Below are 23,835 nucleotides of genomic sequence, written 5' to 3'. Positions count from 1 at the left end.
CCTTCACTCGGAGTCTCAGAGCGGCTTACAAACTCCTTTCCCTTCCCCTTCCCACAACAGACACCCTGTGAGGTGGGTGGGGCTGAGAGAGCTCTGACACAAACTGCTCTTTTTCAAGGACAGCTGTGCCACAGCTCGTGACTGACCCAAGGTCACATCAGCAGGTGCACGTGGAGGAGTGGGGAATCAAACCCGGTTCTCCCAGATTACAGTCCGCGCACTTAACCACTACACCAAACTGGCTCTCTCCATGTGCAGCCAGCTGGGTGACCTTGAGTCAGTCACAGTTCCCTCAGAGCTGTCCTCTCAGAGCTCTCTCAGCCCCACCTACCTCACAGGCAATGCTCCCTCTAAGCCGTGGAGTCTTGTGAGCAAAAATTCTACTTTGTGAGCTATGGCATTAAAGTTGCGAGCGAGCAATTTGGCTACTGCATAAATTAGTTTGCTCTGGAGCCACCCCTTCCTGAGCGAAGGCAACAATGTGTGAGCCGGAGGCTAAAAAAACTGTGAGCCTGCTCACACTAACTCATCTTAGAGGGAACACTGCTCACAGGTTGTCTGTTGTGGGGAGAAGAAGGGAAGGAGATTATAATCCACTCTGAGACTCCCGAGTAAAGAGTGGGGTATAAATCAAATCTCTTCCTCCTCCTCCTCCTCCTCCTCCTTTTCCTCTTCTTCCTGGGAAGTCCCAGACCCTTCAGCCTCTCCTGTACTTTCCCCAGCTCTGTCGGGGTCTTCTGATTTAGAGTGTTGGAGAAGGATTTGAACACACGGAGCTGCCTTTTATCGCATCAGGCCCTTGGTCCATTCAAGTCAGTGTCATCTACTCTGACTGCCAGCAGCTCACAGACAGAGTCCCAAGAGGCAAACGTTCAAAGCTGCACTCAGGTGAAGATTGCTGGGGTTCAAAGAAGACACACGACACAGGTCTGCAGAAAGCTGAGCTGACTGACTGAAGTGTTCTCACTTCACAGCCGTATTTATTGAAAATCTCCTCCCCCTCCTCCTTTCTCCCTTACGTAAGGGAAAGTTACAAGCACTCGAGCATCCTTTTGGAATGTGTTTTCTAACAGCCGCTCTCCCTTACCTTTCCGGGCTCTTGGCCAAGTGACTTCATTATTAGGAAGTCACCAGATATTAACTCGTGCTCTCAGCACACACATACTTTTGGGTTCCCAATTTCCAGCCAGGAGAACAGTGAATTATCCGGGCTTGCCACGCAGATATTTTCACTGCTCCTACACTCAGGCCTGAAACTTGTTCTGTAAGCCTGGGCCAGTCCTTCTCCCTCAGCCCAACCTACCCTGCAAAGTTGTTGTGAGGACCAAATGGGGGAGGGGGGATGTATGCTCCCCTGAGCTCCTTGGAGGAAAAAAGGGAGAGAGACGTATAGACAGATCGATTGTACCTAACACCCCTTTGGAAGGTTTTCGTTAGTACGACACAGAAATGGCAAGATTCTCCACCGCAGATTTACTTGCTCAGTTGTTGAGATTTTAAAGCAATAAAATAAGAAAAGGTTTACAAAAGAGTCATTCGTCCTGGGTGTGATCCTTTCTCCCCACAAGGAGGGGTGGGTGGGGTTGAATTGCATTCTTTGAAACCTTGTGTTGAGAAAAGTGTGGAGAAGAGGAGGGGAACATGAATTTCGACAGGGGTGAAGAGATGAGGACAAAAGGCCATCATATGGGCAATGTTTTCATTGAGAAAATGCTGCAAAGGTCACTCATAGTGCAATGCTAAGCAGAGATGTACCCTTCCAAGTGCACTGAAGATCAGGTGCTTAGAACACATATGAACACACAGGAAGCTCAAATATGAAATTAGACCATCAGTCCATCAAACTATGTATTGTCTACTCGGACTACCAGCAGCTTTCCAGGGTCTGTGGCAGAGGTCTTTTGCACTACTGCCAGATTCTTTAACCTGAGATACCAGGGATTGAACCTGGGACCTTCTAATACTTCATAAGAACATAAGAAGAGCCCTGTTGGATCAGACCAATAGTCCATCTAGTCCAGCATACTGTTTCACAGAGTGGCCAACCAGTTCCTCTGGACAGCCAACAGCAGGGCATAGAGGCTGAGGCCTTCATAAGAGCACAAGAAGAGCCATGCTGGATCAGACTCATAATCCATCTAGTCCAGCATCCTGTTTCACACAGTGGCCAACCAGTTCCTCTGGAGGGCCAGCAACAGGGCATAGAGGCCGAGGCCTTCATAAGAGCACAAGAAGAGCCCTGCTGGATCAGACTAGTGGCCCATCTAGTCCAGCATCCTGTCTCACACAGTGGCCAACCAGTTCCTCTGGACAGCCAACAGCAGGGCATAGAGGCCAAGGCCTTCATAAGATCATAATAAGAGCCCTGTTGGACTAGACCAATGGTCCATCTCATCCGGCATCCTGTCTCACACAGTGGCCAACCAGTTCCTCTGGACAGCCAACAGCAGGGCATAGAGGCCAAGGCCTTCATGAGAACATAAGAAGGGCACTGCTGGATCAGACCAATTGTCCATCTAGTCCAGCATCCTGTCTCACACAGTGGCCAACCAGTTCCTCTGGATGGCTAACAACAGGGCAGAGAGGCCGAGGCCTTCATAAGAAGAGCCCTGCTGGATCAGACCAGTAGTTCAGCTAGTCGAGCATCCTGTCTCACACAGTGGCTGTGTGGAGATCATTTAATTTTTGAAGTTATAGGCCCAGTTTAAGTGGCCACTTGCTGCTGATTGTAAATTTTCTAATTTGTCTTCAAGGGTAGCCCCATGAAAACGGCATTGCTGTAGTCAAAGCTATAGGTTACCAGAGGATGCACTAGTGGGGTGAGGTCCAGTGTTTCCTGAAAGGGGCACAGCTGACATATCCTCCGGAGCTAGATCAAGACGGGTCGCCGTGTTAGTCTGTCTGTAGCAGTAGAAAAGAGCAAGAATCCTAAAGCACCTTAAAAACTCACCAAATTTGTAACCTGATATGAGTTTTCATGAGTCACTGCTCACTTCTTCAGATATCTGAAGATGGTTTGCTGAAAAAGAAGTCAGCAGTGACTCACAAAAGCTCGTCCCCTGCCACAAATTTTGTTAGTCTTTAAGGTGGCACTGGACTCTTGCTCTTTTCTACTCCTCCAGAGCTGACAAAATGAACTCTAGGCCACAACTACCATCTGAGCATCCAAGTAAAGGATTATCAGGCCAATCCTTATACCTTTCTAAATCCATCATAGTCAGTGGAAGGTGAACTGTGCTTAAGGCATGCACTGAGTCCATAGCAGTAGCCTGCAGTTGTGAACCTCTTCCTTTTGGAGTGTGATTTTATGCTGCAAATGTTTGAGTTCCACAGAGCTCTTCATCAGGCAGACTCCAATGGGAAAGGTTGCAAAATTGTGCAACCATGGGTTCACACATGCCTGTACAACCCGTGATGGCCCTCCACTTTATTGAGTACATCAGTTCTCAGACACAGACCTTTCCCTTCTTGCAACTGCTGTGGCAGCCCTTTCTTCTGTTTCAGTCTTGAGTGAGTGAACGATCTCAGCCAGTCATGGACCACAGAGCGGACACAGTGGCATTACAATGCTACCTAGCCAATTTGGCAATTTGTCTTTACAATATTTATTTTATTTATTTAAATTTATAACCCGCCCTCCCCGCGAACGGGCTCAGGGCGGCGTACAGATGGGGCCAATGCCCAATACGTAAAACATTAAAACTGCATTTTAAAAACATTCAGTGCAACATAAGTGCTCTCCCCAACAACTAACAAGGGAACCGAAGACGTCATCAGGATGCTATCCTTAGTGGCCACAGCTCCACGCAGTACCACCATTTTTGCACTCACGGCGAGTTGGTAATAAGGGCTAGGACAGATAGTAATAGTCGTAGACAGATGGTAACAGTCGTGGCGGCACCTACACAAACGCCTGGCGGAAGAGCTCCGTCTTGCAGGCCCTGCGGGACTGTGCAAGGTCCCGCAGGGCCCGGATCTCCCCTGGGAGCTCATTCCACCAGGTAGGAGCCGCCACCGAAAAAGCCCTAGCCCTAGTCGCCGCTAGTCTGGCCTCTTTGGGACCTGGAACCACCAGGAGATGTTTAGACCCGGACTGGAGTGCTCGTTGGGGAACATATGCAGAGTTACTCCTGGTGCGCTACAGCCTTGGAGAGTTGCTGGGAGCTCGGAGGAAGCCCCGCCCCGCCCCAGTGGGCACTGTGCCCTGCAGAGGTGGTTCACCTGGAATCTGCACGATTGGCTGCTGTGGAATGCCTTCCCTCTAGAGGTGTGATTGACTGGATTTCTTTTGGCCTCTGGACTCAGTATGGAAACTTGCCTGTTGAGATCCAGGGTGGTGTAGCAGTCGGTCTAGGAACTGGGAAATCAAGCGAAGAATCCATACTCTGCCATGAAACTTGTTAACCTAATTATCTATCTACCGTTCTCTTGTCCTTCACTTTATCCTCACGGCAACCCTGTGAAGTTGGCTGCCTTTCTTTCTGGTCTGTCTGTCTATCTCTCCACCTGTCTCCCGCTCTCCTCTCTTTCACTTTATCCTCACAAAGCCCCAGTGAAGTAGGCAGATAGATGGATAGACAGACAGCTTCTATATAGAGGTTTCGATTTGGTTTGGCATCCAAACCAGAGCGTGTTTGCTTTGGAGCATCCCCATAATCTCCTCTCCGAATCATCCACTTTCCCTAATTTCCCCGTGAAAAGTACGCAAACGGAGAGTGATTTCAGCAAAGCGTACTTTATTCTATCCGGAACAAGACGACTTTGGCCGGCTCACAGGCCGGCTTATATCCCCCCCCCCCCCGGGAAACCGCCACCCAAAACACACCCCTACTTCCCTATAGGTTATTTACAGTGGCCAAGAGTCCCATAGGCTCTGGCCGGGAACCTAGCCCCCTGATTGGAGTGGGCTAGGATCCGCATAGTCCATTGTCTCTTGGAGCGAAGCTCCACGTTTGTCTCTAGACTTGTCAGGACATGTCTGAACTTGTCTGGACTGGATACATTACACCCCAGTAGAGCGAGGACTTTTGATGTGAGTGGATTTGCTAATCTGCATTGCACACGAAGTCTTTTAAGGCACTTTATTTCCTCGGTACACTCTTTTTCTTGCTTTGAGGATCTCTCGCCCTTTATTTGCTCTTGTTCTGACACAGATGGATTTTTATTATTATTTCTTATGATTGACACATATATCAGTCCGGCGGCACCTTTAAGACCCGTGTTTTATTTGTGGTATAAGCCTTCATGTGAATGCGCACTTCTTCAGATACAGCCTGTATCTGAAGGAAGTACGCATGCACACGAAAGCTTATGCCTCGGACAAAACATTGTGGGTCTTAAAGGTGTCCCCGGACTCAAACTTTGTTGTGCTGCTTCCAACCAACACAGCTACCCACACGAATCTGACACATATACGGGTTACCCTAATGTTCAGATGCCACATATAGCTTTTTGTTTTTTAAGGTGGGTTTTCAGAATGAGGTGCGTAGAAGTCTGCTGACCAGTCGCCTCCAGAACGTTGGACACTGATTCAGATCATCCATTCCAAGTAGGGTTGGCAGCCTCCAGGCAGGGTATGGAGCAGCGTTCCCTCTAAGCTGAGTTAGTGTGAGCTAGCTCACAGTTTCTCAGCCTCCAGCTCACAGATTTTTGTCTTCGCTCAGGAACGATGGCTCCAGGGCCAACTAATTGATGCAGTAGCCAAATCGCTCGCTCAGAAATTTCACGCCAGTAGCTCACAGAGTAGAATTTTTGCTCACAAGACTCCACAGCTTAGAGGGAACATTGGGGAGATCTCCTGGGAATTACAGTTTATCTCTAGACTACAGAGATCAGTTCCCCTGGAGAAGAAAGGGTGTGTTCTCTGGCATTATACCCTGCTGACATCTCTCCCCTCTCCAAATTCTGCCCTTTCTAGGTTCCACCCTCCGCAATCTCCAGGAATCCCCCGGCCCAGAGAGGTAGCAACCAGTGCTCCCTCTGAGTTAGTGTGAGCTAGCTCTCAGTTTTTCAGCCTCCGGCTCACACATTGTTGCCTTTGCTCAGGAAGGGATGGCTCCAGAGCAAACTAATTTATGCGGTAGCCGAATCGCTCGCTCACAACTTGAATGCCAGTCACTCACAAAGTAGAATTTTTGCTCACAGGACTCCACCGCTTAGAGGGAGCCTTGGTAGCAACCCCAGTTTGAAGCATGTGGCTCTCAGCCACGGAACCTCCCGCTGAACAATGGTGGAGAATCCTGGGAAAGGAACTGGGGGGGTGGGGTGGGTTTTTGTTTTTTTTTGAAAAAGAGACGGCAGTTGGGTGGGCGTTGAAGAAGAAGCAAGAGCCACACAACTTGGGAGCAGGTGAAAGGAAAGATATTGAAGAGTTTTTATCTCCTCACCCCCCCCCACAGGTTAGATTACTATCAGTGTTCCCTCTAAGCTGAGTTAGTGTGAGCTAGCTCACAGTTTTTTAGCCTCCAGCTCACAGATTTTTGCTCTAGCTCAGGAAGGATGGCCTCAAAGCAAACTAATTTATGCAGCAACCAAATGGCTCGCTCACAACTTTAATGCCAGTAGCTCACAAAGTAGAATTTTTGCTCACAAGACTCTACACCTTAGAGGGAGCCTTGATTACTATAATGTGTTCTGAGTGGGGCTGCCCTTGGAGACAGTTCAGACACTTCAATTAGTCCACAGTGCGGCAATAAGACTAGTCCTTGGGGTGGGCTACAGGGAGCAGATCATACCAGTGCATCAAGAGCTCCCTGTTCAGTTCCAGTCCTGGGGCACAGTACTGGTTTTGAACTAGGAAGCCTGGCATGGCTTTGGCCATGGGAAAATTAAGGGTCCTGAGCTCACAGATCTGCCTGCCCTGGCGATTCTGCTTGTGCTGTCAGGCCTGGTTTTATAGTCATGTGGACTTCAAAATCAAACTCTCTTCTGGTTAGACCTCACCTAGAGTATTGTCTTTAGTTTTGGGCACCACAATTTAAGAAGGATATAGACAAGCTGGAATGTGTCCAGAGGAGGGCAACAAAGATGGTGAACGGTCTGGAGACCAAGCACTATGAGGAAAGGTTGAAGGAGCCGGGTATGTTCAGCCTGGAGAGGAGACGATTGAGAGGTGATGTGATAACCACCTTCAAGTACTCGAAGGGCTCTAGGGGGTGGTACAGAGTTGTTCTCTGTTGCCCCAGAAGGTCGGACCAGAACCAACAGGTTGAAATTAAATCAGAAGAGTTTTCGGCTAAATAATAGGAAGAACTTCCTGACGGAGCGGTTCCTCAGTAGAACAAGCTTCTGCGGGAGGTGGTGGGTTCTCCTTCTTTGGAGGTGAAAAGTATGCAGATGGAGAGTGATTTCAGTTAAGCATACCTTTATTAGTCGGGAACAAAAGACACCTTGGCTGGCTCGCAGGCCGGTTTATATTCCCTTGGAAACCCACCACCAAAACACACCCCACTCCCCGATAGGCTATTTACAGTAACCGAGAGACCTATTGGCCTCACAGTTTGGGACCTAGCCATCTGATAGGGCCTGCTAGGATCCTTCTGGCCCATTGACTTTAGATACGAAGCTTGAGGTTTTGTCCCTGGGCAAGTCCGGACATGCCCGGCCTTGTCAGGGCTGGATACACTAGAGGAGGTTTTCAAACAGAGGCTAGATGGCCATCTGACAGCAATGCTGATCCTGTCAACTTAGGCAGATCATGAGGGGGAGGGCAGGAAGTGTTGCCTCAGTGCTTAGTTCTCCTGGCCCTTTCTTTCTTACATGCCCAGGGAAATGTCTATTGCCACTTTTGGGTTCAGGAAACAATTTTTCTCCAGGCCAGTTTGGCTAGGGATCCTGGAGGGTTATTATTATTTTTTTGGTCATCTTCTGGGCGTGGAACAGCAGTCACTGTGGGTGTGGAGGGGGAGGTATTTGTGTAGTTCCTGCATTGTGCAGGGGGTTGGACTAGATGACCCTGGAGGCCCCTTCCACCTTTATGATTCGATGAAACTGTTCTTTGGCATAGACTGACATTGTTGCTCCTTAATAGGCGTGCTTAGGATTGTGTTGCAAGCCCTATCCAAGGAGGTGGGTAAGGCACGTTCGGTTAGCACCTTGAGATCCTTTTCTGTTTTCTCCTGGAAATCCATTCGATCCCTCTTCCACAAGGCAACGAGCCGCGACTCCCGCTGCTCTCGCCGAGGCTACCCGGGAACTGTAGTTCCGAGAACCCAGAAACTACGATTCCCAGGATCCCTCTTGCCAGCCCCTACGGGATGCGGACCCAGCCTCTTCTGTTGCAAAGGGGGAGGGAGGGAGGCTTGGCAGCAAATGCCGCCCCCCACTCGCCCAGCCTGGAAATCGGGCCAGAAGGCAAACTGGAGGGGGCTCCTTCTGGGCCCCGGCAGCGACGCTGGGATCTTTGTCGAGGGGCGGGGGGAGTCTGAGGAAGGGGACCCGTTTGCAAAGTTGGGCGAGCCTGTGCCTCGACTCCTCCGGACACGGGTTTCGTGTGAATGCTGTTTCCCCGGGACTGGCGGCTTTGTGGGCTGGAGATCCCTCCTTGAGGTGGGGAGGGGGCGGAGACGCACGTGGTTTTGGCTGTGCTAGGTGAGTGCAAGAGAAGATCTTGGAGGGTTTTTTTGCACGTCTGAATAGAGATTGGGGGACCCCGGGAGGAAGGAAGGGATGCAGGCAGGAGCAGCTCCCCTGCCTTCAAAACTCATGCACACCAGAGGGAGAGAAGAGGAGAAGGTGCAGAGCCGGGGACTCCCAGTTTAAATGTTTGGTTTGCTTTCCCATTGCACATGGGTAGTTTACCCATGAAAAGCAGAGCGGTGGGATGAATTGTTACCCTGTGCCCTTATTTATTTATTGACTTTATTTATACCCCGCTTTTCTCCCCAATGGGGGACCCAAATTGGCTTACATCATTCTCCTTTCCCCCGTTTTATCCTCACAACAACCCTGTGAGGTAGGTTAGGCTGAGAGTTATGGGACTGGGCAAGGTCACCCAGCAAGCTTCCATGGCAGGGTGGGGATTGGAACCTGGATCTCCCAGATCCTAGCCCAACGTTTTACCCTGGCTCTCAATCCACGCGGTCTCTGAAAACGTAAGGAAGGTTCAGCCCCAGAATGGATCTGACCCTAGATGTGAACGGATCACTTACACAGATCCTCATTTTCCCACAGGAATAGCCCAAGTCCATCAGATTCCCCAAGTCACACCCCTGTCCACGGATTGTCCCATAAATGTCACAAATCCAGTGTGCTGTGCTTGGCTTAAACCCTAAATCAGTGGGACTCATGTCTAAAATTCCTCAACTCTGTTGTTAGATTGCTGGTCAAATCCACATTCTTGGTGCACAGCAAAGAACAACTCTAGCAAGGATTTTCTTACCTCTCCTCCCACTCAGGTGTATTTCTGGGGGATTGGTTGGGGCTTTTTGTCAATGGACTGAAGAATGTGGACTGGCACACTCACACAGCTTGTTTTACTAAGCCCTGTCTCGAATTAATTGAGGAACCAGGCTAGTCAGATCTCGGAAGCTGAGCGTGGTCGGCTTTGGCCACTATTTGGAAGGGTGACTCCAAGGAATACCAGGGCCGTGATGCAGAGGAAGACAGTGGCAAACTAGCTCTGAAACGTCTCTGCCTCAGAAAGAAGTCTAGCTCGCCACCTAGTGGTGCATAATGCTAAAGAGCTAGAATGTTTGGCTGCCAGACAATCGTAGGATCTCCTGACTATACTACACCACAGTGCCATACAATAAGAATTATTATTATGATGAGGAACTTCTGGTGGCATTTTATAATTTCATCTGGTAGCATGTGAATTTGGATTCATGACATGGGATCGGGTGGTTGTGTGTGGGATCATGACTGCTGGGTTTCCTGGCGTGACCATTTTGCTGTTTCTTATGCGTTACTGGCTGATTTGGTGCCCTGACCTGGATAGCTCTGGATAGCCAGATTTGGATCGAGAAGACATGGGGGAAATTGGGGGGTGCTGTGGGTCAAAATGCAGCCACGCAGCAAGTTGTGGGAAACTGACAAATACAGTTGGAGGAAAGGGAAGAGCGAGGGTGGCACAGCTGCTTATGAGAAATCGGTCCCAGTGTTCCCTCTAAGCTGAGTTAGTGTGAGCTAGCTCACAGTTTTTTAGCCTCCGGCTCCCACATTTTTGTCTTAGCTCAGGAAGAATGGCTCCAGAGCAAACTAATTTATGCAGTAGCCAGATCGCTCGCTCACAACTTTAATTGCCAGTAGCTCACAAAGTAGGATTTTTGCTCACAAGACTCCACAGCTTAGAGGGAGCGTTGGCTATTACTTGATGACACAACGATTTGGTTCCTTCTGTGACTACTTGGCAGAAAGCGCAAAGGTTTGACTGGGGCTTTGAATATGCATTTCTGAAAAGGATCAGGGGCAATGCTCCCTCTAAGCTGTGAAGTCTTCTGAGCAAAAATTCTGCTTTGTAAGCTGCTGGCATTAAAGTTGTGAGCGAGCTATTTGGCATCCTTCCTGAGCTAAGGCAAAAATGTGTGAGCCGGAGGCTAAAAAACTGTGAGCTAGCTCACACTAACTCGTCTTAGAGGGAACACTGATCAGGGAGTTAAATTTGCATGTGCTTCCCTAGAACCAATAGATTTTAAAAAGTGTTGGTCCCTGAAAGTTCAATCGCTCCCTTTTTACCTTCAGGCAAGAGCTACCTGTCTGGATTGTTGGCATTCCTCAGTTTTCTGTCCTCTGCACCCACCCTTGGGAGTTTACCCAAAGATGAAAATGGAGACGCAAGACCCTTCCCGATGGGAGGCATCAGCTGGACCGGGGAAAGCGATTTGTGTCCCCCAGGATCACAAGCCCAGGATGGACCGGGGAGGAGAAAGTAAGCCTTCTGAAGCGACACCTCCTGAAAGTACCACAGGATCCCTCAGTAGGGCGATTCTGTATCGGGTGAAGGAGGAACCAGAGGAAGGTTTGCCCCTGCGCTGGGAAGCCCAGTGGCAGGAGTTCCTGAGGACCGTGGATCCCCCTCGTTCAATGCCGGGGCTTCCGCCAGTGGCAGAGAGGCCCACTGCCCCATGGGATGACGCCAAGGCCTTCTTAGCCTCCTTCGAGCAGGTGGCCGAAGCCTGTCACTGGCCCAAGGATGAGTGGGCGGCCCGGCTCCTGCCAGCCCTCAGTGGGGAAGCCAAACAGGTCTTCAGCAGGCTGGAGGCCAGGGACAGAGAGGACTATGGGAAGGTGAAGGCGGCCATTTTGCAAGGGGACTCCCTGAGGAGAGAGAGGATGCGTCAGCATTTCAGGCGCTTCTGCTACCAGGAGACGGATGGCCCTAGAGGGGCTTACCGCTGCCTCCAGGAATTTTGCCATGGTTGGCTGAGAGCAGAGAAACACTCCAAGGAGCAGATCCTGGAGCTTTTGATCCTGGAGCAGTTCCTGAGCATCCTTCCGCCGGAGGTCCAGAGCTGGGTGAGAGAACATGGCCCCGAGAGCTGCTCACAAGCAGTGGCCCTGGCTGAGGACTTCTTGCAGAGTCAACAAGATGCCCAGGGACAGGAAGACCAGGTGAGACCCCTTCCTTATGCTGTTAAGTGAGGGACAGAGTTAAAAATATAAGGACATAAGAGAAGCCAAGTTGGATCAGGCCAGTGGCCCACCTAGTCCAACACTCTGTGCAATGTAAAATGAAAGTCACCAAAAAGGGCCCTCTGGCACCAGAAACTTGCCAGGGTTGCAGCAGACTGCATTACAAAGGGCCACAGCAGAGAAGGCCCTGTCTGCTGTGGCCGTCCACCTGGTTTCCAAAGATGATGCCCCTCTGAACAAGGCTTGTAGACAGATAGCCTTTGCCTCAGCCTGACCCTGACAGAGATATAGTGATGTTGGAATACCCTCTAGAGGGTTTTCCTTTCTCAACCCATTTCTCTCCCCATCTGATATTTCTCCAAGAGACTCAGGGTGGCGGACATGGGTCCTTCCCCATTTTTTGGTGTTAGATGTTCCCCAAAGATCTTCTACTTTGAAAATTCTGATTTCTTGCAGGTGGTGTTGGAAGAAGGGGGTGTGGCTCTCTCCGAGGCAGGCCAGATTTCGGAGCGTCAGTTGGCCAGAGAAACCAAGGAGGAAGATGATGGGGCTCGCAGCGTGTCCGGTAAGGAGGAAGGCCTCTCTTTTTTTGCCTGGATGCTCTGAAGCTCCTTCCGAGCTGGACCCCACTGGGCCTCTTTTTTCTGGAGCTCTGGAGGTTCTCTCCACTCACAGTTTCAGAGCGTAGCCCTGTCTCAGAAGAAGGGGGGGGGTACTGTTCTGGATAAGAACATAAGAGAAGCCATGTTGGATCAGGCCAATGGCCCATCCAGTCTAACACTCTGTGTCACACAGTAGCCAAAACCCAGGTGCCCTCAGGAGGTCCACCAGCAGGGCCAGGACTCCAAAAGCCCTCCCACTGTTGCTCCCCAAGCACCAAGAATACAGAGCATCACTGCTCCAGACAGAGTGTTCCATCTAGGCTAAGAGCCACTGATGGACCTCTGATCCATATGTTTCTCCAATCCCCTCTTGAAGCTGTCTATGCTTGTAGCTGCCATCACTTCCTGCGGCAGTGAATTCCGTGTGTTAGTTATTCTTTGGTTGAAGGACTTCCTTTTATCCTAAGCTTACTGCTCATTAATTTCATTGAATGCCCTCGACTCTGGACAGGCCGGATTCAGGTATGAGCACGCACTTAAGAAACCCCAGGCATCTAGTTAGCTTTGCTATACCAGATCATTAACTTGGAGCCAAATGTACACCTCAGTAACCTTCAGGGTTACTGTACACAATACTATTAGAGCGCTTCTGCTTGCGTTCTAAGCTTTTTTATTTCGATCAGCGTTCCGTGCGCCTTGGTGTTTAGTCATGTCGGCCACATGACCATGGAAACGTCTTCGGACAGCGCTGGCTCTTCGGCTTTGAAACGGAGATGAGCACCGCAACCCGAGCAAGGGAACCTTTACCTTTACTAATATAGACTAAATCAACAAAACATTATTCCATGCATTTATCAGTGTTACACAGACAATTAAAGGAGAGAAATGACATGAGTCCATAAAAGTTTTCTTACCCAAAAGCAAGCAGGTCAGAGGGAATGAGCCCCTCCTGAGAAGAAGCTCTTGATCAGGGGTCACCAAACTTGCTCAGCGTAAGAGCCACATAGAATAAATATCGGATGTTTGAGAGCCGCAAAACATGAACAAATATTGCACACACATTTTTATTTAAAAATATGCAGATTTTTCTTTTTTATTAACATTAAGTGAGACTGCCAAAAACAAAAGGGTAAAAACAGATATTGATAATGATATTTATTTGTCCAATGATATTTGTTTGCTAATGATATTTATTTGTGTAAAAGAGAGAGAGAAAGAGAGAGGTGGAAAGAAAGAATGAAAGTGGTGGAAAGAAAGAGAGAGAGACAAAGAAAGCAAATAGATGGGAAGGAGGGTGGGAGGGAGGGAGGGAGAAAAAGTATGCCTCCCCTTCGCTTCCCCAGCTGCCCTGCTGGGAGCTGCACAATATGTGTGAAAGACCCGCATGTGGCTCCCGAGTCACAGTTTGGCCACCCCTGCTCTTGATCAATACAGCTCATATTTATAAGATTTTAGAATTATCTTCTGACAATAGCTAATTGTCCCACTGGATAGATTCAGGTGGGTAGCTTTGTTGGTCTGAAGGAGCAGAACAAAGTTTGCGTCCAGTGGCACAAGATCAACACAGTGTGCGTGCACACAAAAGCTTATATCTTGAATAAAACTTTGTTGGTCTTGAAGGTGCTACAGGACTCAAACTCTGATCCTCTGTCGTAGCTGTCATGGATATGCCCCGAAATATAGGGGAGCAGTTGCTGGACTTGACCGAGAAGATCATGAAAGATGTTGCGGCTCACATAAAGGGAACAAACCTGGGCTCTCAGGAGACCATCCCAAGAAGGGAGTCCGGAGACCCAGCCTTGAGTTCATCCTCACTACTATTTATTTTAACCCTATCTAGCCGGAAAAAAAATAATGATTGCAAGTTATCTTTCGGCCCTCAACCGGTACTCCCGTCCTTGATTACATCTTCTGTGAAGCTGGACATTCTTGCAGTTCTCAGACACTTCTGCACCTGGGCCTAAACAAATTGTGTCTATCGATAACGGGATGACTTCTGATCTTAACAAGGCCACATAATTGTTGCCACGCTGTAGTCTTCTGACTGTTCCTCAAGGCTCGGTCTCCGGACTCCCTTCTTGGGATGGTTCCCTGAAAGGTTTGTTCTGTGTCACTGGTTTGGTTTCCCGAAAGGCCGAGCTTGTTCTCTTTATGTGAGCCGCAACATCTTTCATGATCTTGGTCAAGTCCAGCAACTGTTCTCCTGTATTTCGAGGCGTATCCATGACAGCTACAAGAGGATCAGAGTTTGAGTCCCAGTGGCACCTTCAAGACCAGCAAAGTTTTATTCAAGGTATACGTTTTCGTGTGCAAGCCCACTTTGTTGATCTCAACGGTGCCACTGGACCAACAGCGCTTCAGACCAACATGGCTACCAACCTGATTCTGTCTTGACAGAAGATACGCTCATAAGCTCTTCCAGGGATCTGGAGAGGAGGCTAGGATGGCCTCTTTCCCCCCCTTCCTTTTATCTCTTACGGTGTTTTGTTATTTATTTATTCATTGAAAAAAGTCATAAGTCTTTGACCTGACCAACTCAGGACCCCAGGCAGGGAACAGCAATATTATATAATGCCATAAAATGGTACATAAGTACAAGCAGGGCTCTTTTTGTAGAAAAAGCCCAGCAGGAACTCATTAGCATAATAGGCCACACCCAACACCAGAAAGTAATTAGCATATTAGGCCACACCCCTGTCAGCACAGCTCATTAACACATTAGGACGCACCCCCATGTTACCAGAAGTGTGGTTATCCAGCCACACCCGCCTTTTGCTTGTTATTCTGTTTACCTTGTTTGTTGTCAAAACCCAGGGCTTTTTTTTGTAGCAGGAACTCCTTTGCATGTTAGGCCACACACCCCTAATGTAGCCAATCCTAATGAGTTTCTGCTGTTGGGTGTGGCCTATTATGCTAATGAGTTCCGGCTGGGCGTGGCCAACTTGGGAGCCAGCCAGAACTCCGTTCCTGTGCGTTCCTGCCCAAAATAGCCCTGAGCACAAGAACCCTGCTGGATCAGACCTGTGGTCCATCCAGTCCCACATCCTGTATCATACAGTGGCTAAACTTATCCTCTGGAGGGCCAACAACAGGATGCGGAAGGCCTTCCCTTGATGTTGCCTCTTGGCACTGGTATTCAGAGGTTGACTGCCTCTGAATGTGGAGATTCACTTTAGTCCCCATGGCTAGTAGCCATTGATAGACTTCTCCTCCATGAATCTGTCTAATCCCCTATTCCTGTGGCCTTCGCTACAACCTCTGGCAGTGAGTTCCACAGTTTAATCACTCGAGAGCCAGTTTGGTGTAATGGTTAAGTGCGTGGACTCTATTCTGGGAGAACTGGGTTTGATTCCCCACTCCTCCACATGCAGCTGCTGGTGTGACCTTGGATCAGCCACAGTTCTTGTAGAGCTGTTCTCTCAAGAGCAGTTCTCGAAAGCGCTCTCTCAGCCCCACCTACCTCACAGGGTGTCTGTTGTGGGAAGGAGACTGTAAACCTCTCTGAGTCTCCGAGTAAAGGACAGGGTATAATCCAAACTCTTTTTCTCTTCCTCCACTTCTCTTGTTTACTATTGCACGGTTAAAAAATTAGATGTTAATAAATATGAAATACATGAAAATCACCAGTCGAAAAAAACCCCTTTTGCACTTGTAGGGGGAAAACATGCTCCTTCTTAGGTGGAATATTTAAGAACAATCTGCAACCCTAGTATCTAGGAACTGGCGTATGTGTAGTGGATGACCATTATTTGGGTTTTAACTTACTTCCTGTAAGAAAATTGTCACCTTTTCCTCTGTCACCTTAATCCTCTTCAGTTTCCTGTGTTGTAATAATCTAGGGAATAAAGTTGTGGATTCTCATTTATCCAGCAGCCCAAGAGCTGATGACCGTAGAGGATGCCATCGATCAAGAAGGCCCAGGAGGGCCTGAAGCAGCAGGACCTCGTGGAATGTCGTTGTGGAAAGTAGAAGGTGACGTTTCCCACTGTTGTTGGCAGCAAGGTGCCTTGGGGAGCCAGGAAAGACTGCGTGGTCAGCAGGAGACCCCCCCAGCAGAAGAAGTGGAGGAATCCATTCCTTGCTGGGCTCATGACCCAGCTCCCCCTGAGATCATAGTCCGGACAGGAATCGATTCTGGTAAGAAATGAAACTTCTACTGTGTTTATGAGAAAAGCATCAGTGAGCCTACCAGTATCTTCATGGGGAATTTCACGGGTACTTGGGAACATAAGAACAGACCCATGGTCCATCTAGTCCAGCATTCTGTCTCACACATCAGCCAACCAGTTCCTCTGGAGGGCCAGCAACAGGGCAGAGAGGCCGAGGCCTTCATAAGAACATAAGAGGAGCCCTGCTAGATCAGACCAATGGTCCATTTAGTCCCACGTCCTGTCTCACACAATGGCCAACCAGTTCCTCTGGAGGGCCAGCAACAGGGCAGAGAGGCCGAGGCCTTCATAAGAACATAAGAGGAGCCCTGCTAGATCAGACCAATGGTCCATTTAGTCCCACGTCCTGTCTCACACAATGGCCAACCAGTTCCTCTGGAGGGCCAACAACAGGGCAAAGACTCCAAGGCCTTCCCGTGGTGTTTCCTCCTGGGTCTGGGATTCAGAGGCTCAGTGCCTCTGAATGTGGAGGTTCCCCTCAGCCACCATGGCTAGTAGCCATTGAGAGACTGATCCTCCATGTATCTATCTAATTCCCCTTTGAAAGCTGTTTATTCCTGTGGCCATCACTACATCCTCTGGCAGCGAATTCCATGTTTTAATATCTCTCTGCTTACTGCCCATCCATTTCATTGGATGCCCTCGAGTTCTAGTCTTTTGGGAGAGGGAGAAAAAACGCGGATATGCTTTCATTGCCGTTCGGCATTTATAATTCATCCAGGAACCTATTGGAGGCAGTGGGAGCAGTTCAAATTGTACTCGACAATGGAGAATCTTGACTAGGGAGATACCCTGTGAATGTTTTGGGCTCTGGGGAATTATTTACTTGGTGCACTGACTTTAACGAGCTTCGGAACATCGACACCGCAGGTGCGATGGACCAGGGACATTGCAGTCTGAGTGGTGTGCAGGTGTCATAAGGGTAGAAAGCTCGTTTTATGTGAACAGATGGTGTACAGAGTGTCTTATGCAGTTAAGAGGACTATTTCAGTGGAGAGTAATTTGGTCTACTGTCGGGTTGCCGACTTGTTCTGGATATTTTAATACGATACCGGGGTGGCCATTGTGTTGGGATTCTTAATTCAAGGTCGATGGTTGTATTGCAAACACAAGAGCCACACTAGTAAAAGAAAAATATCTTTACTATGAAAACAAAATAAAAATGGGTATGGTACTTTGGATAAAAGAAATAAAATAAAGGGTTACATACTTGCAGTTACTCTCAGTAATATATGCTAACAGCTACATCTTTCTATCTGTCTTGGCTTCTAGAAGAGAACTACCTCTTTGGTTCACACAAAGGGCCATAAACTTGTGAATACATTAATGCTAGATCAAAGCATTTCCACAAACAAGATGTTAGTTGACCAATGTAAAGGTTACAGGTCACTTCATTAGGGTAAACAACTCCCACAAACTTTCCCACCCGTTGAATACATTATGTAACGTAACATCCTGTTTCCTAACAAACAACATTTAACTCTGTAATGACTGAAGTGTAAGCAACTTGCAATTCCAACACATTGACTTAATGGCGGGGGCTGTAGCTTAGTAGCAGAGCTTCTGCTTGGCATGCAGAAGGTCCCAGGTTCAATCTCCAGTTGAAAAGATGAGGTAGACCAAGGGTCTAACTCAGTAAAAGGCAAGTTTATTTAGGGAGGGGGACATGCCTCATCTGCTTGGCATACAGAAGGTCCCAGGTTCAGTCCCCGGCATCTCCAGTTCCAAGGATTAGGTAACAGGTGATGTGAAAGACCTCTGCCTGAGTCCCAGGAGAGCTGCTGATGGACCAAGGTGGAATTTGCTGCCAGATGTAGTGATGGCCACCAGAATAAACAGCTTTCAAAGAGGGTTTGGTAGATTCATGGAGTCTTATCAGTGGCAACTAGCCATAGTGACTGAGGGGAGCCTCCACATTCAGAGGCACTAATCCTCTGAATCCCAGAGCCAGGAGGCAACATCAGGGGGAGGCCTTGGAGTTTATGCCCTGTTGTTGGCTGTCCAGTTTAGCCACTGTGTGAGGCAGGATGATGAACTAAACGGACTGTTGGTCTGATCCAGCAGGGCTCTTCTTGTGTTCTTATGAAGGCCTCGGCCTCTATGCTCTGTTGCCGGCTGTCTAGAGGAACTGATTGGCCACTGTGTGAGGCAGGATGCTGGACTAGATGGACTATTGGTGTGATCCAGCAGGGCTCCTCTTATGTTCTTGTTTTCCCATTGTAAGTGGTGGTGAAGGGGAAGACCTCTTACAGAGCCAAAAAAGTAGGCCAGACTGGATGAAAGCAAGCTTAATTCTTAATGCTTGCGTCTGCATTTCTGCTTTGACGTTTATGTATTTATTTATTTATCAAATTTATACCCCGCCCTCCCTGCCGGAGCAGGCTCAGGGCATAGGGCTGCCAATTCCCCCCGGGGGGTGGATTTTCCCCCGCTTTGGAGGCCCGATTTCCGCCGCCGCGGAATCGGGCCCCGGGGGAAACCCCACCCCGGCGTGCCTCAGAGTTTTCCCCTCAAATGTCTGTGGCCCCGCCCCCAGCGTGCCCGGCGTCATCACGTCACATCCGGGTGACGTGCATGCGGCGTGCGCGTGCTCAAGACGCTGAACGGGAGCCCCCTGCCGCAAGGTAAGAACGATTTGGCAACCCTATCAGGGCAGCTTACATAAAAGGTTAAAACACATAACTAACAATTATAAACAGTCGTAAAACCTTTTTGTTAAGTCGCTCGCTTAACAAAGAAGTCGGAGAGTGATTCAGCAAGAACACAACTTTATTCTTCCAACTCGAACACAACTCCAACACAGATCAACATTAGATAGCCAGAACAGCCTTTACATTGCAGCTGTCCTGCTTTTAAACATTCCCGGCTAATGTAGCCACACCCACTGTACAAATGCCAACCAATAAGGTTGTTCACATAAGGACCAATCACGGATGTTCCCGCTCAGGGAGCTTGCTTGAAAGTGATTGGTTAGGTGCTTCCTGGGCTTGTAACACGATTGGATGGATTTGGATCCTAGCCCAGGACGAAGCTTTATATTACAATTCAATTAGATGTTTCACAACATATCGTGCATTCAAGGCAGCTTTGAACACACGACACACTTTTAAAACAATCCAGTATCATAAAGTGCTAGTAAACATTAGGTCTGATAGTAATAATATTATTTAGCACATTATAATTATTCAGCATGGGACTACATTTCTTTAACTGTGTGAAAGGGGGACCAGTGCAGAGGTTTTTGTGTATGCTCTATGATGTCCTGTTTACTCAGCCCAAAATAGTGTCTGCAGAAGGCAAAAACAGGAAACTGCAAAGATAGAAATACCGGCAGCTACCGTGCTCATTTGATGTCATAATATGTTTTTATGCAAAATGAGTTTTACTTAAAGCAGGGGTGTCAAACATGCGGCCCGGGGGCCAGATCAGGCTCCCAGAGGGCTTCTATCAGGCCCGCAGTGGAACTGGCTGTCTTCTGCTTCTTTTTCCAGTTCTGCTGCTGCTGCATCATCGTAGGTTTGCAGCTTACGGATACACACCTGAACGGCATACTCAAGATTGCAACAGCACAGACATTTTGATGCAATCATTCAGAGCAAGAGGGGTTAGTTATCAGACACTGTTAAATAAACAAAATATTGCAAGAGTGCTAATGTTTTAAGCATGTTTTTTATTTTAAGTTTAAAAAAAACCCTTTGTGTTTGTGTCCTTTATAAAGTTTATATCTCCGCTACCTGGCATTACATTTTAGGCCACACATGGCTCAGCCTGACAAGGTCTCATTTATGTCAGATCCGGCCCTCATAACAAATGAGTTCGACACCCGTGACTTAAAGGGTATATAAGATCATCATATGATTTTATTCAGAGAGACCCTCCTTCAGTCTCCAGATAGTTGGGGGCTCTCCTTTGTGATCACAAATAAACTTTTTTTTTCTTTTGCATTTCGCAAACGGCTTCTGTGTAAATTTATGGTTGACCCCCACCCCGCAGTTAGAACCGGCAGGCAACTTCCGCAAACAGTGGAGGGAGAGACAGGAGAAAGACTGTGATGACTGGACACACACACCTGCTGGGACTGAGTGAAATGCTTCTCTCTTATGCCTTTATTGGGTTTCTCTCTTTGTTCCAGCAGGTGATGGCTGGAAGAGTGAGAATAAGGGGGAACTGCCTGGGAGACCGCTAGAAAAAGTTGGCCACAAAGCATCCAAGGAGAACTTTTGGAACCGAGGTGGACCCAAGAGGCAGGAGGAGAACCAGGCAGAACAGAGGAGGGATCCATCCAGTCCTTGTGAGGGTGAGGATTTGGATGAGATTCCCATTTGGCTGGATCCATCAACGGAAAAGGGGAGGAGCAAGTATCTCAGCCTTCATTGGAGAATCGACGTAGGTGAGCCGCCGTCTCGAAGCTTTGAGTTTGGGGACGGCTTCAGTGAGACCAGGAACCTTCTCGAATGCCAAGTAGAGCCCAAGCCGTACCACTGCCCCGAGTGCGGGAAGAGCTTCAGCCGGAGCACAAACCTGACCTCACACCTGCGAATCCACACAGGGGAGAAGCCGTATGGCTGCCCAGACCCAGTCTGCAGCAAGCGGTTTTGTAGCCAGTCAGATCTGATCAAGCACAAGAGAATCCACAAAGGGGAGAAACCGTACCAATGCTCCCAGTGTGGGAAAAGCTTCAGTCAGGGCTCCCACCTCATTTCCCATCAGAGGATCCACACTGGAGAGAAGCCCTACAAGTGCCTAGAGTGCGGGAAGGCCTTCAGCAAGAACACAAACCTGACGTCGCACCAGAGAATCCACACCGGGGAGAAGCCATACACCTGCCTGGAGTGTGGGAAGAGCTTCACTTGGAGCTCCAACCTGACGTCCCATCGGAGAATCCACACCGGGGAGAGACTCTACAAATGCTCGAGCTGCAGCAAGAGCTTCTGCAACCACTCCACCCTGATTAAGCACATGAGGATCCACACCGGCGAGAAACCCTACAAGTGTTTTCTGTGTGGGAAGGGCTTCAGCCAGAGCTCTAGCCTCATTTCCCATAAGCGAACTCACACTGGGGAGAAACCCTACAACTGCACCGAGTGTGGGAAGAGCTTCAGCAAAAAAACCAACCTCACGTTGCATCAAAGGAATCACGCTGAGGGGAAATGAGCATTCATCAGCATGGGGAAATGCAGAAAGAGGTTGAGCCTCAGTGCTTGGCTTCATTGAAATCTACCTGGGCTGAAACTTTTTCCATGAGCAAATGATCAAATGACAGACAGGAGAGCAGCAGAGAAATGCTCTGGTTGTAACAAAAGGTGCTATTAGAAACCAGAGCTAATTATCTAGGGAACCCTAAAGATTATTTTGGGGAAAACCTACATCATAACATTTCTGTCAGTTGCTTACAGTGGAAACCAGGGTGGAATTTTCTTGCCGTTTTTATAGGAACACCTCTTGTTCAGTGATAGTTATGTTATGCTAACTGTATTGATAATAAAGTTTTTTTCTCTGTGTGCTGTTGCATTTTGGGGGCTAAGTTCACCCATTTGCAGACATTTGCAGGTGTCGGGGGAAGATGGCCTTTTATGAAGTTGAACAATGCGCTTGAAAGAACACCCCCCAAATTTGGATTTAAAAGGGTATAACCAAGTAGGAGTTGTTGTCTGTTCAATTATTTGAGTTGGGACATGAAAAGTCCGGTAATGGCTCCAGGGTTTGGGGACACTGGGTTTTCCAGCAGGTTCCAAATTGGGGTTGACCCTTCAGTTGGATGTGATAATGGTGAGATCCGATCCTTGTTGTGAACTTGGGTCTAAATATTTATACTGTGACATTTCCCCCCAGTCCTTCCTTCAAGTTGCACCAGCTGGCATAAGCAAAGCTTTATATTCCAGGGGGTCTCCAACTTTTTTGAGTCTGCGGGCATCATCAGAATTCTGACACAGCATGGTGGGTGCAGCCACAAAATGGCTGCCGCAGGAGGCAGTTCCAGCCACAAAATGGCTTCTGTAGGGGGAATTAGGAGTGCAGGAACCTTTTCATGGGCTCCCATCCCCACCGTGTCCATTGGGGAGGGAGAGAAACTGGCAGGGATCCCAGCTGCATCAAGAAAGAGAGGCAGTTGTTTCAAAGAACCTCTTATGTATTGAACTTCAAACCCAAAATGTAAAACCTTCAATACATATAAGAATCTGGTATGCAGCATACAAAACTGACTCATCATTCTTAATTCAATACTTAAATATAGTGCACGGTAGTTCCATAAAGAATATCCTTGGCTGCTCTGTCAAGACCCATAACGGAGGGTGGTTGGCCAGAACAAGGAGCAACAAGAGCAGGGCTATTTTGGGGCAGGAACGCACAGGAACGGAGTTCCGGGTGGCTTCTGAGTTGGCCACGCCCAGTACAGCCAAAACCGCTGCTTGCGTGGCTACAGAGGAAAGGCCTGGAGAGTGACACACACCCCCGCGACTCCGAGGTGGGCGGGCCAGGAGCCCCCTGGAAGGATTGGGGAGGCATTTAAATGCCTCCAGGTGCCTTCCCCAGCCTGTCCAAGTTTAAACTGCCTCCCCTCCCCTCCAAGGGCCGGCTTGCCAGGGCTCCCTGCAGCCCCGGGGTGCCCAGCAAGCCAAGGGAAAGCATGGGGGTGTGGCCTAATATGCTAGTGTGCAATGCTGTCAGGGGTGTGGCCTAATATGCTAATGAGTTCCTGCTGGGCTTTTTCTACAAAAAAATCCCTGAGCAAGAGTAAAACCCAGATATTAAGTACCCCTTTCCATCCAGAGGAGCTAATGTAACTGTCAGTCAGGTCTGTGATGAGCATCTGACATACCGGACGAAACCCACCCCCTTCCACACAGTAAGGCATGAACTCTGCCGGTAGTTTAAAACAATTTCTGTGAAGGCAAGAAGCCCTGACTATCCTGGCTTCTCTCCAAGTGGCAATCTGTATGTTATCGGTGGTTTAGAATTACTCTGTGTGGAGGAGGAACCACGGAGACTCGGAGACCAGCTCCCCTGGAGAAAATGGCTGCTTTGAAGGGTGGGCTCTATGGCAGTGCACCATGCTGAGGCCCCTCCCCAAACCCCACCCTCTCCTGGACCCACCCCCAAAGTCTTCAAGTATTTTCCAACACAGACCTGGCAGCAGGGTTCCCTCTAAGATGAGTGAGTGTGAGCTAGCTCAACAGCTTTTTAGCCTCTGGCTCACACATTTTTGTCTCAGCTCAGGAAGGAGGGCTCCAGAGCAAACTAATTGATGCAGCAGCCAAATCACTTGCTCACTACTTTAATGCCAGGAGCTCACAAAGTAGAATTTTTGCTCACAAGACTCCACAGCTTAGAGGGAACATTGCCTGGCAGCCCTAAGAAAATGGCTGCTCTGGAAGGTGGACTCTGTGGCATTGAACCCGGCTGAGGTCCCTCCCCTCCCCAAACCCTGCCCTCCCCAGGCCCCACACCCCCTCCAACTCTCCAGGTGTTTCCCCACCTCGGGCTGGAAACCA

The 23,835-nt window shown here is 48.8% G+C and overlaps 2 protein-coding genes across 2 annotated transcripts in view; one reads left to right on the top strand and one right to left on the bottom strand.

Moving 5' to 3' along the window:
* The window catches only part of LOC107123819 (zinc finger protein 850-like), a 399,053-nt gene that overhangs the window by 350,762 nt on the left and 24,456 nt on the right, over window positions 1–23,835 (bottom strand). The window lies entirely within an intron of this gene.
* Window positions 8,554–23,835, top strand: part of LOC107123806 — a 26,144-nt gene continuing 10,862 nt past the window's right edge. The window contains 4 exon segments of the mRNA XM_015427151.1: window positions 8,554–8,589; window positions 10,681–11,550; window positions 12,028–12,136; window positions 20,478–21,541. Of these exon segments, the coding sequence (XP_015282637.1) occupies window positions 10,759–11,550; window positions 12,028–12,136; window positions 20,478–21,541 (1,965 nt within the window). The 5' untranslated portion in view covers window positions 8,554–8,589; window positions 10,681–10,758.

The sequence above is a fragment of the Gekko japonicus genome, unplaced genomic scaffold (assembly GCF_001447785.1).
Source record: "Gekko japonicus isolate JY-2015 unplaced genomic scaffold, Gekko_japonicus_V1.1 scaffold712, whole genome shotgun sequence".
Lineage (NCBI taxonomy): Eukaryota > Metazoa > Chordata > Lepidosauria > Squamata > Gekkonidae > Gekko > Gekko japonicus.
The sequence above is the reverse complement of the archived record's forward strand: the minus strand, read 5'-3'. Positions and strand labels throughout refer to the sequence as shown.